Source organism: Myotis brandtii, unplaced genomic scaffold (genome assembly GCF_000412655.1).
Source record: "Myotis brandtii unplaced genomic scaffold, ASM41265v1 scaffold29, whole genome shotgun sequence".
NCBI lineage: Eukaryota > Metazoa > Chordata > Mammalia > Chiroptera > Vespertilionidae > Myotis > Myotis brandtii.
The window spans coordinates 3,371,924-3,390,728 of record NW_005361075.1 but is presented as its reverse complement, the minus strand read 5'-3'; the positions used below and the strand labels follow the sequence as shown (position 1 = coordinate 3,390,728).

General features: G+C 41.0%; 1 protein-coding gene across 2 annotated transcripts in view; it reads left to right on the top strand.

The window, feature by feature from the left end:
* ATF1 (activating transcription factor 1) overlaps positions 1-18,805 on the top strand; it is a 58,947-nt gene that overhangs the window by 1,147 nt on the left and 38,995 nt on the right. For both annotated transcript variants that reach the window (XM_014542139.1, XM_005869264.2), the window contains one exon: positions 5,953-6,051. In XM_014542139.1, the coding sequence (XP_014397625.1) occupies positions 5,959-6,051 (93 nt within the window). In that variant the 5' untranslated portion in view covers positions 5,953-5,958. Of the gene's footprint in view, positions 1-5,952; positions 6,052-18,805 lie in introns of those variants that run through there.

Sequence of the window (18,805 nt, the reverse complement as noted above, 5' to 3'; positions counted from 1 at the left end):
GGGCAGAAACGGCCCTTACCTTCTTAGACTTGACAGTCGAGGGGGGAGACAGTAAAACAGACAGACAGACACACAGCAGTAACAGAAAGATGCAGGTGATGAGCGAGAAGGCGGGTGTGGACCCGCAGAAGGTCGTCTGTTAGCTCTGGACCGATGACTGAGCCGAGGACGCGTCTTTGATGGTCCTGCCCCGAGTCATGAATCTAGGCGTGGGATTCCGGAGCGTCAGCTGCCGGGCAGCGGGCAGCATCGTCGCCCCGAAATTGTGGTCGATGTCAGAGAATGTCTGCTTACTCGGTTAGCTTTCGAGGCCAGGGGCCTGTGGGCACTGAGAGCCTTTGCCTTCCGAGGCTTTTTCGGCACGGGCTTGGCAAGCATCTTCGTCAAACTGGCCGTTTGGGATGAGAGTTCGTACTCTTATGTTTGCAAAACGTGTTTTATCCTGAGACTTCCGTTACCAACACAACAGAGATACGCCGTTTTATTAAAACGCTATTTTTCTTATACATGAAAGCATGCGGTCACCTCTGACTCAATCAGAATAATTCTTTTGTTCTGAAGCTGAATGTATTCGCTCTGTTATTTGTAGATATCCTTTAAGGTTATGTTTGGTCTGTGATATATCTTACAGTACTACTGTATCACCAGTAGGAGGTAGTCCCATCTAAAAATACTTTTAAAATGCTTTTTTTTTTAACGTGCTTTTCCCCCCATTTATTTATAATGAATTTCCAACTCTAACATAGAGTGTTTTCCTGTGCCTGAATTGTCCCTGTTTCTAAGGCTGGGTTTAGATAATTGTCTAAACATATTTATTTAACCATTGTTTCTATCAGTTTTAAGTAGGTAAGCCGAACTAAACACATGGATTTATTCAACAGTAATAAATGTATAAGGTATTAGTGTTATATTGGGAACAGGATGTGGTCTTTGACTCCCTGGAGCTTGCATTCTGTGGGACGTAAAGCAGGCAATTAAATACTGTGATAAGTGCCATGAGAAGAGGGGGAATGTGCCAGAGCTGCTAGACCAGCCTAAGGGAGGTAGGAGAGTTTGCCCTGAAGAATAACCAGAGGAACGGGTCACATGAAGAGAAGGGGAATAGTGTTTCTGCAGAGGGAATATGTATACAATCCTGAAGGTGAGAGAAAGCGAGGCAGGCACGTTTGAAGATCTGAAAGAAATTCAGTATGACTAAGCGAAGCAATTTTGAGGGGAGATCATGAATTCAGTTGTGGAAAAGGTGAGCAAGAGAAGCCTTGCCTCAAGCTTTCTCATAGTTCAACATCCTCTATAGGTGAGGGACTATGACTCTCTTCATTCATCATGTGAGAGTACTACACTGTATTTGCTGATGTTTACTATTTACTGTATATGTGAGGGTCTCTGCTGGGCACAAAACATACATTCACATGATACAAGCACTGACCTTAGGTGCCTTAAGACTAAGGGAAACAGTGGCAGGGGTGGGGTGGTGTGGAAGAGGGTATGGGGGATAAATTGTGATGATAAATAAATGAAAGTTTTTAAAAAGACTAAGGGAAACTGACATGCCAATAAACACAGTTCAGAGTGTTAAGTAACCTCCTTAGAAATATCTGCAATGCACCGTGGAAGCATTAAGAAAGGAGGGACCTGGGTCAATAGGGAACATAATGTTTGGGATGTAACTTGAAAACAGAGAAGTTTGTCAGGTGGACAAGTTGGGAACGTGAGAGTAGAGGGGCAATAAAAGAACATAGACTTTGGATTAAAACAGTCCTGGCCGCAGGTCTTGCATTCACATCTTACTGTGAGATCCACAGTAAATGACAATTTTTTTGAGCCTCAATTTAGGGAATCCAGCAGATAATATATTTAAAAGCTCCTGGTGTCTAGCACATAATTTTTTTTTTCTTTGAAAGTTTTCTCTAAGGTGCTATGCGTTGCTCTGGCTGGTTAGCTCAATTAGTTAGACTAGAGCAGTGATGGCGAACCTATGACTCATTTTTTTGGTTGATTTTTCTTTGTTAAATGGCATTTAAATATATAAAATAAATATCAAAAATATAAGTCTTTGTTTTACTATGGTTGCAAATATCAAAAAATTTCTATGTGTGACACGGCACCAGAGTTAAGTTAGGGTTTTTCAAAATGCTGACACGCTGAGGTCAAAAGGTTCGCCATCACTGGACTAGAGCATCATCCCAACTTAAAGGTTTCAGGTATCATCTCCCTTCAGAGCACATATAAGAAGCAACCAATGAATGCATAAACAAATGGAACAACAAATCCATGTTTCTCTCTGTTCCTTCCTATCTCTATTTAAAAAAAAAAAAGTACCATGCCTTTACTTATATTTCTCACTATGTCATCAGCAAGATCACAGCCTGCTGCTATTTCTCAGCTCTCCACATACTTGGTACTTTTGAAGCTGTTGCACTGCCTCCTTGTGATTCTGCCCTACTTGAGGTTGTCTCATCTAAGCTTCCAGCAGCTGCCCAGGGCTTACTTTACTTAAGTGCCTTTGTACACACAAAATTTATTGTGTGTTGAGCAAGTTTTTAACAGATTGTTTATCTTAACCTCAGTTTTAGGAATAATAAGTAAAAATAAGTGAACAAATAAAGGTTATATTCTGATAACGTCATTAAAATACAGATTGTTTATAATGAGATGAAACTATAAAGCTGTTTTCATTTTGGGGGAAAAGAAGCCGATTCCTCTTTTTTTTCCCTTTTTTTTTTTAAGGGATTATAAATTTTTTAGGTCACCTGATAAACCTGATGGGCTGAGCCCCAAAATGGCACCAGCCAAAACTGATTCCTCCTTAAAAAAATCATTGAAATAGGTTTTCTTCTTTTCCATAGGAAATATAGTTGTAATAATTGTCCAAGATGCAATTTGCTAACTGTAGGAAATGTTTGTTGTTTTGTTGATCATGTTAGTTTCCACTAGATATAGGATTTCATAATAATGTTAGGGAGGGAAAATCAGTGAGTCACAGCGGAACGAACAGAAGAGTAGCATTTCCAGTAATTTAACAAGCTTTTCAAAAATCTTATTTCAGTGCTTTAGCACTACATCTTTTTTCTTCTTAACTCTATATTCTGAAATGGAGTGTTTAAAAAAGTCTATTTCACTAGAAATAGTATGTAGAAAATATGTAATTCTATCTTTGGTGCTGTCTGTATGTTTACTTTGTGGAAGTACATTTGTATTAGTGTAGATGAAAAAAATCATGGCACTGTTCCTGAAGAAGGGACTATTAGGTAGGCTTAAAAGCAGTTGAAGAAAGAACAAAGGAAATAACTAGATGAATTTGTCAAAATCAAAAGTTTTAAAATAGCCTTGGCTGGTGTGGCTCAGTTGGTTCAAGCGTTGTCCCCTACACCTAAAGGTTGCGGTTTGATCCCCAGTACAGGATGTTTGTCTTCTCTCTCGCTCTCACTTTCTCTCTCTCAACCTGTCTTTTTCTCAACCCGTCTTTCTCTTTCTCTCCTCCTCCCCCTCTTCCTCTCCCTTCCTTTCTCTCCCTTCCTCTCTCTCTAAAAATCAGTAAAAGCATATGAAAACTTTTTAAAATAAGCATGGTTAAATCATATTGAGAAAGTATTTGTATCAACATAATAGAAATAAAATTTATATGAAGAGCTCTGGCTGGTGTGGCTCAGTTGGTAGGAGCAACGTCTCATACACTGAAAGTTTGCAGGTTTGATTCACAGTCAGGGCCCATATCTAGGTTGTGGATTCCATTCCTGGTCGAGTTGTGTGCATGGTCAACCGATCAATGTTATGTTCCTCTTTCTCTCTTTCCCTCTCCCTCTCCTTCTCCCTCTCCCTCTAAAAAAATCAATGGCCCTCGCTGGTTTGGCTCAGTGGATAGAGCGAAGGCCTGCGGACTGAAGGGTCCCAGTGGCACATGCCTGGGTTGCAGGCTCGATCCCCAGTAGGGGGCGTGCAGGAGGCAGCCAATCAATGATTCTCTCTCATCATTGATGTTTCTCTCTCTCTCCCTCTCCCTTCCTCTCTCTGAAATCAATAAAAAATATATTTTAAAAAATCAGTGAAAACATGTCCTCACATGATGATTAAAATAAATTTATGTGAAGAAATAATGTAGGCTAATAAGGAAAACACTAAGTTCTGGTAGGTGGATGGACAAGTAATATGAACAGATAGATAGCTCACAGAACTAATGGATATATACCTAGAAGTGGGATTGTTGGATCAAATAGTAATTCTATCTTTAATTATTTGAGGAACCACCATACTGCTTTTCACAGCAGCTGCAATATTTTACATTCCCACTACAGTGCACAAATGTTCCAATTTCTCCATATCCGCACCAACACATTTTCTTTTTTGTTTGTTTTATATTAGCCACCCTAATGGATATGAGGTGGTATCTCATTGTAGTTTTGACTTGGCATTTTCCTAATGATGTGATATTAAGCATCCTTTCATATGTTTGCAGGCTAGCCTTCTCTTTTTTTCTTTATTATGTCATTGCACAAAACCACAAAAACCTTAAATTCTACCCAGTTTTTTTACCAGTCTTTTTCTAAGTAGTTCTTCATTTGACATATTCCATCTCGTATAACCCATTTATTCTCATACTTAACCAGCTGCCATATCCTCCAGTTGATTAGATCAGCTAGATTTTTTAGAGCCTCCTTAGGTATAGGTTTATTTAGTTATTTAGTTAGTTCAACTTCTACTCACATTTTCCACATAAAACTATATGTGCAATTAGAAACTGTCCCTAGGCTAGAGAAAGGAATGCTGTGCTATGTCCATGGACAGGAAGACTATCATCTTATATAATAAAACCCTAATATGCAAATCGACTGAACAGCGGAATGACCAGTTGCTATGATGCTCACTGACCACCAGTGGGCAGACGCTCAACGCAGGAGCTGCCCCCTGTGGTTGGTGCGCTCTCATGGGGAGCGCTGCTCAGCCAGAAGCCGGGCTCATGGCTGGTGAGTGCAGCAGTGGTGGCTGGCGGGAGCCTCTCCTGCTCTGCAGCAGTGCTAAGGACATCCCCTAAGGCAGTGGTCTGCAAACTGCGGCTCAGCAAACCGTGGCTCGCGAGCCACATGCGGCTCTTTGGCCCCTTGAGTGTGGCTCTTCCACAAAATACCACGTGCGGGCGCGCACGTACAGTGCGATTGAAACTTCGTGGCCCATGCGCAGAAGTCGGTATTTTGTGGAAGAGCCACACTCAAGGGGCCAAAGAGCCGCATGTGGCTCGTGAGCCGCGGTTTGCCAACCACAGCCCTAAGGGATCCTGGACTGCAAGAGGGTGCAGGCCGGGCTGAGGGGGACCCCCCCAAGTGCATGAATGTCGTACACTGGGCCTCTAGTACTTAATAATATGTAAGGAAAAGTCTTTTTTTAGATCCTCACCCAAGGATATTTTTTCACTGATTTGATTCTTTTTTTTTTTCTTTTTTTTTTAGAGTGAGAGAGAGAGAGTAGAAGAGAGAGGGAAAGACAGAAATAACGATGTGAGAGAAACACATGGATTGATTGCCTTCTGCACAGCACATTCAGGGCCCTGGCAGGGGAGGAGCCTACAACCACAGTATGAGCCCTTGACTGGCATTGAACCTGGGACCGTTCAGTCCACAGGCTGATGCTCTATCCACAGTCAAACTGGTTAGGGCATCCCAATTCTCTTTAATGGAGGCAACCGAGTTATCAATTCTTACACAACTGTGCAGTGTACTATACATATTCTACAGTATTTTTCATTACCAGTTTTAAGGTCCTATGCTTAGATTGCTACACTCCCAGAGCAGAGTTGTGGGAACATATTGAGTCTGGTTAAAATTTGAGCTCAGCCCATCATATAGAAAAGCTTTGTCTTGTTCCTCTGAAAATGTATGCATGTTAAGAAAATAAATGTCTTCAGATCTCTTGAAAATGATTAGAAAGCATCTTTTAATTGACTTTTCTTCTTTACAGTTGATTATGGAAGATTCCCACAAGAGTAACACTTCAGAGACAACATCTCAGCCTGGTTCAACAGTTCAAGGAGCTCATATTTCTCATATTGCTCAACAGGTAAGGCAAGGACCAGCCAACATATTGAGCCAGTTAGGAATATTTTATATGCAGATTAATTGGTTGTTTCAGATCTCTAATTACTAATGTTTTAAAAAGAACCAAGCCAAAAACAAAAACAAACAAACTATAAAGTGTTGAAATACATGGAAGGTAGATTTTATTTAAATACTAGTGTTCTAGTGCATGGATTTGTGCACATTGAAAGGAAATTAATTAGAAGAAATATTTTAATATCACTATTCACCCTTTCTCTATCATAGAAGTGTCAACCAAATTCACAATCAACAATGACAGATCTGAACACACGTTTGTGATTGGCACCAGCAAGAGCTTTATATGTATCGCACATGCGCAAGTCGACTTAGCCTTTTATATATGTAGAATAAACTTGCTTAATTAGACCTGCTTTCTGATTTAGCTAAATTTTTTCCAGCCCAGTGAAGCACCCCAACTTCTCTTTCAAGTAATTGTCAGCAACACAGCAGTAAATATCAACATGAAGCACATTATTATTGTAGATCACACAGGGTAAAATATTTAACTGCAGCAGTGTTTGACTATATTCTGTGCAGTGAGAAAATGTGAAGTCATTTTCAAGGTCCACCACTTCTTACTTCTTTTCAGTCGGGTCAAGTTTCTAAGCTTTCTAAATCTCCGTTTTCTGGCTAATGAAAAGAAAATAGGATTTCATGGAGTCTTCTGTCTACCTACTCCAGGATTTCTGTGAGGATCAAATAAGATAAGGCATGGGAAAACGCTTCACAAACATTTGGTTAAAGTGTAAAATGTTTGCACCTGGCTATAAAGCAAGTCGTGTTCCTGGGCTGAAGAAACTCCAAGGAGGCTAGTCGCTAGGGAGAGGAAGCCGGGCGTTGCTATGTGATGCCATTACCCAGCATCCACAGTGACCGTTCGGGCTGGGCTGGGGGCTGCATTTTGCATCATGGGGTCTTGGCAGAGTTGGCTGTGATTTGGTGTGGTGTAGCTCCGGGGTGGTGGTGGGGCCTGTGTTCCACATGGGGAAAGCCGGGTGTTGGTTTGTCGCCGCCAGGTCCGTGGTGCCGTTTATTTTTAAAAGGCCAGTGCGTGTCATGGCAGCTCCTGTGTTGAGCGTCTGCCCCCTGGTGGTCAGTGCGCATCATAGCTACCGGTCAGACAGATACTTAGCCTTTTTTTAAAAATATTTTTTTATTCATTTCAGAGAGGAAGGGAGAGCGAGAGAGAGAAACATTAATGATGAGAGAGAATCATCGATCGGTCGCCTCCCGCACCCCCCCCCCCCCGAGCCCACAACCGGGGCACATGCCCTTGACCGGAATCAAACCCGGGACCCTTCAGTCCACAGGCCGAAGCTCTATCCAGTGAGCCAAATCAGCTAGGGCAGCCTTTTATATATATAGATCTTGTCAAGATCATTCAGTTTTCTTTTATACAATGTATATTTAATGTTGTATATACTTTTCAAAACTTGAAGTAGATTTCATTTTATGTGGCGCATGATTTAGATTTTTTCAGACCAATTTTGTTGCATAAAGAAAGTGAAAATTATTTGGCTTATTACACTAATTGAAACAGACTAATAGTTTCAGGAGTAGATTTTCAGTTCAGTAGATTTATTGTGGCTATACAGAAAATATTTTTGTTGAACTGGAAAATAGTCATATTCATTAGAGGATTTAAATGGACAGGCATGTGTACTGCAGAACTGATGTTCATATTTTTATTTATTTATATAATTTTATTGATATCAGAGAGGGAGGGAGAGGGAAAAAGAGATAGAAACATCAATTATGGGAATCACTGATAGGCTGCCTCCTGCACTAGGGATTGAGCCCTTCTGGGCATGTGCCCTTGACCGGAATCGAACCTGGGATTCTTCAGTCCGCAGGCCGGCGTTCTATCCACTGAGCCAAACTGGCTAGGGCACAACTGATGTTTTTAAATTTCAAATTGTCTGATCCATGCACCTGACCCAGTTCAAGGGAAACAACTGGCAGGATTTGTTGCCAGTGGGGAGATACGAACATTCAAGCAAAAAGTAGAATTTTGGAAAACTTTTATTCACCATTGTGAACTTGACAGCTTCTTAGTAATTACAAACTTTTTAAACAAAGTCATGTATGGGTACAAGACCCATTCAGAGTGCAAGACAGACCAGTGGATTTTAATGTTAGCAGAGTAAACAAAGTTCAGATTGTACATTGCAAACAAACTTTAAGAAACTACAAACTGTCAAGTTTTGATGTGGTATCAAAGAAGAATATTTACAATTACCTGAAAAGACTATTAAAACACTCCTCCCCTCAACCAAAATAACATATGGCAACATATTTAATGTAGAAGCAGTAAGAGAATTTAGCCATTTTCTATTAACTCAAACATTGAGGAGATTTGAAGAAATGTAAAGCAATGTTCTTTCTCTCACTAATTTTGGAGAGAAATTTAGTTGTGTTAATGAAAATATTTTATTTATACTAACATAATGGAGTTATGGTTGTTACTTTAAAATGAACTTAAATATTTTTCAAATTTCTGTTTGAATTTTATATGAAGTATTGGTAGATAAAAACCCACATAAATAAAAGTTCTCTGAGGTCATTAATAATGAGTAAGAGTGTAAAAGGGTCTTGAGACCAAAAAGTTTGAGAAACAGACACCTAAAGGGTCAGTCTTTCAAGCTTGATTCATCCTTCTCTATTATTCGGCTATATCTGTGAAGAACAGTCTCTTCTCCAGATGGCTCTGGAAAAACAATAGATGGAGTCTTCCAGTTACTTTTCTTTGATTAGAGCCCTTCACAAAAATGTTCTAATTCAGTTAGCTTACTTCTATATCTCAGTTATTTTGGTTACCTGTGAATGTATTCCAAGTTTCCTTAGAAACATATTTACAGTGAGGTAGAATAAGTACATTTCTAGGTAGAAAATAGTTGTGTAATGATTTTTAAAAATAATGTCACTGTGGCTTGACTGTTAGACTCTAAATTTTGTAAGGAAACAGTATCTAATATAGCAATATTTATTCAATCATTCAGTTTTAGCAGGGAGTACAGCAGTGAACAAAAGTCTCAGCTCTCATGGAACTTACATTCTGGTTTTGGGGAGACAGGCAATAAAGTGAATATCAGTTGGCAGGATATGCTGTGGATACTAAGAAAAACTAGGTAGGAAGGATAGGAAGTTATTGGTGGGGACAGTGGGGCTTGCCTTTTTATAGAAGGTAGTGAGAGAAGTCCTGTCTGTGGAAATACCTCTTCAGTTATATAGACCAACAGTTGTAAAACTCTGAGACTGACGGGCACTTGACATGGTTAAGGAACAGCAAGGAAGCCGATGTGGTGGAAGAGGGAGGAATGAGGAGAGTGATACAAGATGAGGCAGAGAAGGGGGTGGAAGGGGAGAGATACATCTATTAGTTGCCTCTTCCTGACATTATACAACAGATAATGTAGGCCTTATATGTGACTGTAAAATTTTTGGTTTTTAAATCTGGGTAAGATGGGGAACCTTTGGAGTATTCTGAGAAAAACATTGACTGATATTTTAATATGATCACTCTGGCTGCTTTTTGAAAGTGGAAGCAGGAAAACCAGTTAGGAGGCAGTTATAACAAAGTGCATGGAGACAGTAGTGGCTTAGACAGTGGTATTGAGATCAAGTTAGTGTCTCCATATGATTTGTAAAGGCAACAGTGATTGCTTTTAGATTTAATGTGGGTTTTAGAGATAAAAAAGGGGTTAAGATTGACTACAGTTTTTGGTTTGAATAATTGTAAGAATGGAGTTGCCATTTATTGACATGGACAACACTGGGGCATGTTTTTCTTTTCTTTTTAAGGAGATGTTGGCAGTTAGGAGTTTGGCTTGTAAAGTTTGTGATACTATCTGTATTAGTTTTCTGTGTTGCAAAACAAATCACCACAAATTTAGGGCTTAAAACACATTTATTATCTCACAGTTTCTGTGGAGTCAGGCATGTCTTAGCTGGATCGCTGCTTCAGAGTTTCACCAGGTTACAAGCAAGGTGGCTAGTGTGGGTTCATATCGGGAGACTAGACGAGAACAATCTAAGCTCACTCAGGTTGTTGGCAGGATTCATTTTGTTGCAGCTGTAGGACTGAGAGCTTCAGGTTTCTGTTGGCTGTTGATGGGAGGCCACGGTCAACTCTTAAGAGTTCATTTGCAATTTGCTGCCATGTGGCCCTCTCCATAAGCAGTTCATAACACAGCAGCCTGCTTCTTCTTTTTTTTCTATCCTCACCTGAGGATATATTTTCCATTGATTTCTAGAGAGAGTGGAAGGGAGGGCAGAGGGCGGAGAGACAGACAGACGGATATCGACACGAGAGAGATACGTCTATTAGTTGCCTCCCACATGCGCACTCCTACTGGGTCTGCAACTGAGGTACATGCCCTTGACCCAGAAGTGGTCCTCCAGCTGATGCTCTAACCATTTAGCAACACTGGCCAGGCTCCTGCTTCAAAAAATATATATATTAATTTTCCCCATTATCATTTAGCCCTCCATACTTCTCACCCCCTTCCCCCCCCCCCACAATCACCACTCTGTTGTCCCTGTCCCTGAGTTCTTTGTTTTCTTTTGTTGCTCAATCCCTCCACGTTCCCTGCCTCCCCCTCTTGCCCCCCCTCCCAGCTGTCACCCTGCTCTCTGTGAGTCTGGTAGCCTGCTTCTTTTATTCCAACAAGAGAGTGAGAAGAGAGTCTGCTAGCAAGACAGTCATGTAATATAACATAATCAAGGGAATGATATCCCATTCCTTTGCCATAAAACATAACGTAATCATGGGAATGGTATCTCATCATGTTTGTTCTGTTGGTTAGAAGTCATAGGACCCTCCCACAACTCAAGGGGAGAGGATTACACAAAGACATGAACACCTGGAGGAAGGGATAATGGGGGCCCCCTTAGAGTTTCTCTGCCAAACCAAACAAGTAGATTGTCCAGTCGGCAGTTGGATATATATGGTCTGGAGTCCAGGGGAGAGGTCCAGACTAGAAATGTAAATTTAGGAGTTGTGTATATATAAGTGGTATTTAAACTCATGAGGGTGATTTCTGGCTTCCACTAGGATATAGAAAGAAAAAGTATTTTTTTTAAAAACTATATTTTATTGATTTTTTACAGAGAGGAAGGGAGAGGGATAGAGAGTTAGAAACATCGATCAGCTGCCTCCTGCACACCCCCTACTGGGGATGTGCCCCAAACCAAGGTACATGCCCTTGACTGGAATCGAACCTGGGACCCTTCAGTCCGCAGGCTGACACTCTGTCCACTGAGCCAAACCGGTCAGAGCGAAAAAGTATTTTTTATAAATATATTTTTACTGATTTCAGAGAGGGAGAGAGAGAGAGAAACTTCAATGATGAGAGAGAATTATCAATCGGCTGCCACCTGCATGCCTCCCACTGGGGATTGAGCCTGCAACCCAGGCATGTGCCCTGACGGAATCAAACCGTGAACTCCTGGTTCAGAGGTCAATGCTCAACCATTGAGTGAGTTTCTTTCACAGCCAGGTGAAAGAAAGAGTATTGATCTTACCCTAAAATCAGAAGAAATTAACTTCTCTCAATCCATCAGAGATGGGATATGGTCATGGCTTACCTGTAGTAGAGGACAGGAAGAAGGCAGGTCTGTCATACGGAGAAAGAACAGTTCAGCTAAATTTTTAATGAATTGCTAACGTCTAATTGTGGGCTAGCATGGGAATAGAACCCTTGGGAACTGCAGACACAAGGATAGATAACACCCACTTGTAGGCTTTTCTCCAAGGACCTTCAACAGTTGCTCGTGAGGAAGATTAGGAGAAGCAAGGGAGACCAGGGGAAGCCTCACTAGGTGGTACAGGCCTGCCTGGACCCCTTTTCCCTGTGGAAAGCAGCTTTAAGCAATAGGGGAAGGGAATAAATCCCATTTTCCATTGTGACTGGCAGATGTGAAAAGATAAAGAAAATCCATAAACCCTGAGGGAAGGGCAGGAAACTATCCTAGGTTCAGACCATTAATTTTCTTCCTACTGGGAGCAAGCCCCATCCACTAAAACTCAGGGTTGTAGGGCCTGAGACTGGGTCAGAATAACAGAGCACCTTTCCCCTGCTAGCAAGTAAATCATCAGCAGTTTACTCCTGGGGAGGGGCAAGAATATGGAGAGCGACTCTGGGGCAAGTGCACAGAGAAAGCTTGAAGTTGAGGGGGGCGTAAGAACATGGAGAAAAACTCTCTGGCAAACCAGCCTCCACTCTAAACAGTAGGTCACAGGGGAGGAATTTGAAGCTGGAGGTGCATTTAAGGTAATCATAACAAGAAAACTAAAACCCAGCTCAATCTAAATAGATTGACTCAATCCCTACCCTCTCTTACCCCCTCCCCCACTAAAGCTAGTAGAAGAATTTTTACTACTCATGCAAAAATTATGAAACATGTACAAATAAGCAAAACAAAAAAACACACACCCCACTGTCAAAAGTAAGAATAATAAAAAACTCAGGATGACCCAACTGTTAAAACAAAAAGAGAGTAAATTTAAAATAACAATGAATAACATATTAAAGGCTCTAGTGTAAAAGATGGACATGTATGGATAGATGGTAAGTTTCAGCAGAGGAATAGAAACTGTATGTCAACTGGAAATCCTATATAATAAGAGGCTAATATGCTAATTGTCCCCTCGGGAGTTTGACCCTCAATATGACGTGCACTGACCATCAGAGGGCGGCACAGAACGAAGGAAGGCCCCGATCAGCCCTGATCGCTGGCCAGGCCTTGGGACCCTACCTGTACACGAATTTCATGCACCGGCCCTCTAGTGCTAGAAATAAAAATTATGACATACATGGAGTATGTATGGGGGCTTATTAGTAGACTTGACACAGCCAAGGAAATAATTGCTGAGCTTGAAGATAGGTCAACAGAAATTATCCAAACTTAAAGAGAAAAAAAATGTGGGGAGAACAACAACAGAGCATCCCAGAGCTGTGGGACAATATCCATTGAACAGAAATACAATTAAAATCACGGGACTAGATGAGATTACTGTGGAACGAATATAATCAGAGAGAAGGAGGTTAATAGATTTCGCTCTGAGGCTTTCTAAATTTGGCATTTGGTCCTGGGCCTGGACCTGGCTCAGTAGTTGAGCATCGACCTATGAACCAGGAGGTCAAGGTTCGATTTCCAGTCAGGGCATATGCCTGGGTTGCGGGCTGGATCCTCAGTAGGGTGTGTGCAGGAGGCAGCCGATCAATGATTCTCTCTCATTGATGTTCTATCTCTTTCCCTTCATCTCTGAAATCAATACAAAAAACTTTTTTAAAAATAAATAAATTTGGATTTTGGGGAGATTAAATGGGGATGGTCAGTGAGGTAAGATGAAAATCAAGAGAAATTGGGATCTGGAAATTAAGAATGAGGTGATGGTCAACTGTGTACAATGCTGCTGGTAGGTAAAATGAGGAGTAAAAAATAACTATTACACAGTCGAGCCTCATTATTCAAGGATTCTGTATTTGCAAATTCACATACTTGATCAACTTATTTGTATCCTCCAAATAAAAACTCACAGCACTTTGTGGTCATTAGTGGAGATGCACAGAATGGTGAAAAATTTTAAGCACTTGATGTACACCTTCCCAGCTGAGGTTGAAAAGACAGTGCTCTGTCTTATTTTAGCTCTCATTTTGTAAACAGTTCTTCTTTTTGTGTTCTAGTTAGTGCCATGTTTTTTTGCATTTTTGTACTTTTTGTTGGTGATTTTGCTGTTGAAAATGGCCTTTAGGCATAGCAGTGAGTGTTGTCTAAGTGCAAAAAGACTGTGATATACCTTATGTAGAAAATACATGGGTTAAATTAGTTTCATTCAGGCATGAGTTCTAGTGCTATTGACCGTGAGTTCAGTGTTAATGAATTAACAATGTATGTATTTAGATAATGTGTCTTCCGCCCTAACCGGTTTGGCTCAGTGGATAGAGCATCAGCCTGCGGACTCAAGGGTCCCAGGTTCCATTCCGGTCAAGGGCATGTACCTTGGTTGTGGGCACATCCCCAGTAGGGAGTGTGCAGGAGGCAGCTGATCGATGTTTCTCTCTCATTGATGTTTCTAACTCTGTATCCCTCGCCCTTCCTCTCTGTAAAAAAATCAATAAAATATACTTTAAAAAATAAAAATTATCATTCTCCCCTTAAAAAAAAATAATAATGTGTCTTTAAACATAAAACAAGGTCATATATTGACCAGTTGGTGAAAATGTGCCCAGGTTTGCAGGAAGCTGGCTGTGTATTTTCCCTGGTAGCAGTGGTTCAGAATTTGTCAGTTCAGTGTACAAGGTGACTTTATGGAACATAACTACCACAAATAACAAGAATGGACTCTATTTGGCAGCAGGGAGTTAGTTGATTAATAATCTCGATACGAGCTATTCAGTTTGAGTGGGGATGAAAATCTAATTGGATCCAAGAGTGCATGAAAAAAAGAGAGGAGAGAAAATGAGTAGACACAAGAAAGAAAGAAAAATAAAGAAAATGAGTAGATAAACTCATTGACCACAAAATGGATAGACAACTTCTTTGAGGATTTTTTTTTGCTACAAAATAGAGCTAAAAAGTGAAGTTTCTGGAGGGGGTGTAGGTTATGGAAGTTTTGTTTTTATTATTACTTTTTAAGATGGAAGTAATAGACTATTTGTATACCAGTGGGAATGATAAAGTAGAAGGAAACATTTGATGATACAGGAGAGAGAGGGCAATCCTGCAATTATGTCCTTGAGGAGGGAAGATGAGAATTAGTAGAAAAATTTGTTTTATATGAGCACAGGCACATCATAATAAGAAAGAAAGTAAATAGATTAGGCAGGTAGATTTGAGATAAGATACCCTAAAGTTTTCTTTTGATGGCGTCTTTGTTTTTCAGTGAAATAAAATACTTTGAGAAGAACAGATGAAGGAGAAAGGATGAAATAGTTTGCTAGGACAGTAGGGACGTTAAGTGGACTAGGGATATGTAGTAGGATTGCTGGAGAGCATTAAAGTCCACTTGAGGTTACTGATCATGGATTTGTTAACGTAAAAAAAACCCACTGAAACCTGTAAAGAATTTTTGTGAGTTTATTTGAGCCAAACTGTCGACATATGCCAGGAAGCAGAACCTCAACGAATTGAGATAATGCTCCGGAGAATGGCGGGTTACATCTGTATTTATACGTTGCAATCAAAAGAAAGGGAGGTAGGTGGGTTACATGAAATCCATTGGTAATAGACTAGAAAGGTGGGAGAAAGCAAAGCAGGGAAACCCTGGGATTGGATAAAAAGTAAAATGATAGACACATACTTAGGTGGGTGAAGGAATTTGTGGTATCTGTCCTGGAGCCCCAGGCACATTAGGTTGTGCCCCAAGAGGGTCCAGAAAAAAGGAAGTTACAAGTTACCCAGACATTTCAAAGGGTTTGTTATCTTAGATGCAAAAAGACAGGCTCAGTTAAGGTAAAGGTTGACCTTGTTGGTGAAGATACCGGCCTAGAACGTAACTACCCACTATAACTGCTTTTAGTTAAAGTTTAATTTCAGACCATCCTTTGTGCTAACTTTAGGTCTCTGAGTTTGCAAGACTGCCATGCAGGCCTTCCCTGAGCTTGTCAGGTTAGCATGTGGCCCCTTTCATCCACAGATTTAAAGAGAGTAAGTTTAGTTGTGTGTTCTTCTCCAGATTCAGGTATTTGCATGCAGGTTACAGGCATAGAGTAGTTGAGGTATCAGGATTGTTGCTTAGTCAAAGAACTACAGTGAAGCAGGAAAAGACAAGGATATTGGAGGTGTATCAGATGTAATATTGGACTGTGAAGTTTAAGCTATATAAGGAAGTAGGGATTTGATGGGTCAAGAACAGGGAAGAGGGTAGGCTCAATAGATTGATTATAGGTTCCTATGGAGTCTAGGAATTGTTAAGAGTCCAATAGTAGCCCTAGCCGGTTTGGCTCACTGGATAGAGCGTCGGCCTGGGGACTGAAGGGTCCCAGGTTCGATTCCGGTCAAGGGCATGTACCTTGGTTGCAGGCACATCCCCTGTAGGGGGTGTGCAGGAGGCAGTTGATCGATGCTTCTCTCTCATCGATGTTTCTAACTCTCTACCCCTCTCCCTTCTTCGCTGTAAAATCAATAAAATATATATTTTTTTTAAAAAAAGAGTCCAATAGTAGAGGTAGTGAGTTAGAAGTAAGTGGTACTCAGAGAGAGGGATACTTGAATTTGAGATTATGAAGAGTTGCATTTATTGGTAATGATAAGGTTTAAGTAAGTGGTTCTCAACTGGAGTGGTATTGATCCCCCACCAAGATGTCCAGAAATTTGTAGGGGTAGGGATGGGTTGCCACTGGTATTTCATGGACAGGGGCAGAGATGCTAAATGCTTTGCATTGAGCAAGATATTCCTGCACATGAAAGAATTGTTTCTAAACAGACATTTAAGAAATGTCTGTTTATGACAATCAGAGTGGGTGGCTGAGGAGTGTGGAAGACCGGGCTTTGTAGGAGAGGAATCAAAAACAGGCTTTGTAGGAGAGGAATCAAAAACAGAGGCTTGGGCATGGAAGGATAGTGGATGTTGCATATTGAAATCACCACAAATTGTATCAAGAGTAGTATTGGAGAGAATAGAGTGATTAGGGTATTAGGGTATTAAAGTCTTAAAGAAATGAGGGCACACGACACCACACAGTCTGCTGCTATGAGTCTCAAATTTAAGAGTTTTCTGGAAGGAATTTGAATGGACAGTGCTCTGAGAGTAGCAATGAAGAGCAAAGGAAACACCCACCCTATCTATAGGATCATGGTAGATAAGTGCAGGAGAGAGCCATAAGGGAGGCAGTGTTCATCAGTGGAGAGCTAAGGTTCAATTATGGCAAGAACGTGAAGGGGAGGGACTCAATTCTTAATAAATTTCATTTAATTACAAAGTGTATGTAGATTGAGAGGCAGCCTTGCTTTGTGGACACAACAATGGATGCAATCAGCTCTGGTTTGAATGGTGATTTTGTTACTTAGTAACTCTGGAACATTGACTAAGTCACTTAACTTATTTATTTATTTATTTTTTGGTCACTTAACTTATTTAGACTTGATATTCATCGTCTGGAAATTAAGGGCATCAGACTTGATGAACCCGAAGGTCTTATCCAGCTCATAACTTCCAGTAATTCTCATGTTGTAGGTGAATTTGTATACTTGAACCATGTGACAATGATGGCAGAAACAGCTAACATTTATTGAGTGTCCATTGTTTGCCGGGTGCATTTCTAAGCATTTTACATGCTTTAATGTCTTCAACCCTCATATCAGCCTCCCTACCTGCTTTTATAATTCCCATTTTAGAGGTCACACAACCAGTAAAGCTAGAGACAAATTTTGAATTTCAGCCATTTGACTTCTGTCACAGTTTGGTTTTCCTAGGAAGCTGATTATGAGATGGAGATTAGCATGCAGAAGTTTTATTGGGGAGTCCTCTAGGGATTACCACCTTAGGAATGGAAAGAAAGGAAGAAAAGGAAGCAGGATTGAGCAGAGGGAGGATTCACTCTCAATGAAGGCCTCAACCAACCCCATATCTTTAGCTAAGATAGTTCTTTAAGAATTGGGATAAGGAGGCAGCCAGGCCTTTGTATCCCTGCATGCACCAGTCATTGGATCTTGAGAAGGGGGGAATGTGCAACCTGGAGCAAGGTGACTCTCATCATCCAGGGCAGTTCCAAAGAGAACTGACAACTGAACACTGTCTGCCAGCAGCTGGGGAATAAGTCTTTAACTAGTGAAAGGGGATCTGAGAAATATATCATAGTGTCTCCTACAACTCCAGAGTCTGTAATCACCAGTCCTTTGTTTCCTCGAGGCAGAGGATGAGGAAAGTGAGGATAGTTAAAGAAATTACATATAGACTTGACTCCAAAACATTAATGGTTTTTTAATTGATTTCAGAGAGGAAGGTAGAGGGAGAGATAGATAGGAACATCAATGATGAGAGAGAATCATTGATCGGCCGCATCTGCACACCCCACACTGGGAATTGAGTTTATAACCTGGGCAATGCCCCAACCAGGAATCGACCCATGACCTCCTGGTTCATAGGTCGACTGAGCCATGCCGACTGGTGAGCTCTAAAACATTTTTAAAACAGATTGATCTTCATTCCATTAATAATTTTGACTTGAGCCCTGACCAGCTTGGCTCAGTGGATAGAGCGTCGGCCTGCGGATTGAATGGTCCAGGGTTTGATTCCGGTCAAGGGCATGTACCTTGGTTGCGGGCACATCCCCAGTAGGGGGTGTGCAGTAGGCAGCTGATCAATGTTTCTTTCTCATCGATGTTTCTAACTCTGTATCCCTCTCCCTTCCTCTCTGTAAAAAAATCAATAAAATATATATTTTTAAAAATAATAATTTTGACTTGAGAATTTAACCCAAGGTTTGTCCAGGGATTGTTGGGGTCCAACCCCAGCAGGTCCAGGGGTCCCCAAAGGTGTGGACAGAGTCAGCGAAGAAGGAATGACATGGAGACAGCCTTCAGTTGATCAGCAGCCTAGTCAGGACCTCTAGCCAGGATCTCCTGCCAAAGTTCTGGTCAGGATCTCCAGCGAAGTTCTGGTTAGGTTCTCCAGCCAGGTTCTGTCTTGGATCTCCAGCCAGGTTCTGTCTAGGTTCTCCAGCGAAGTTCTGTAGCCAGGTTCTGTCCAGGATCTTTTGCCATGTTCTCTT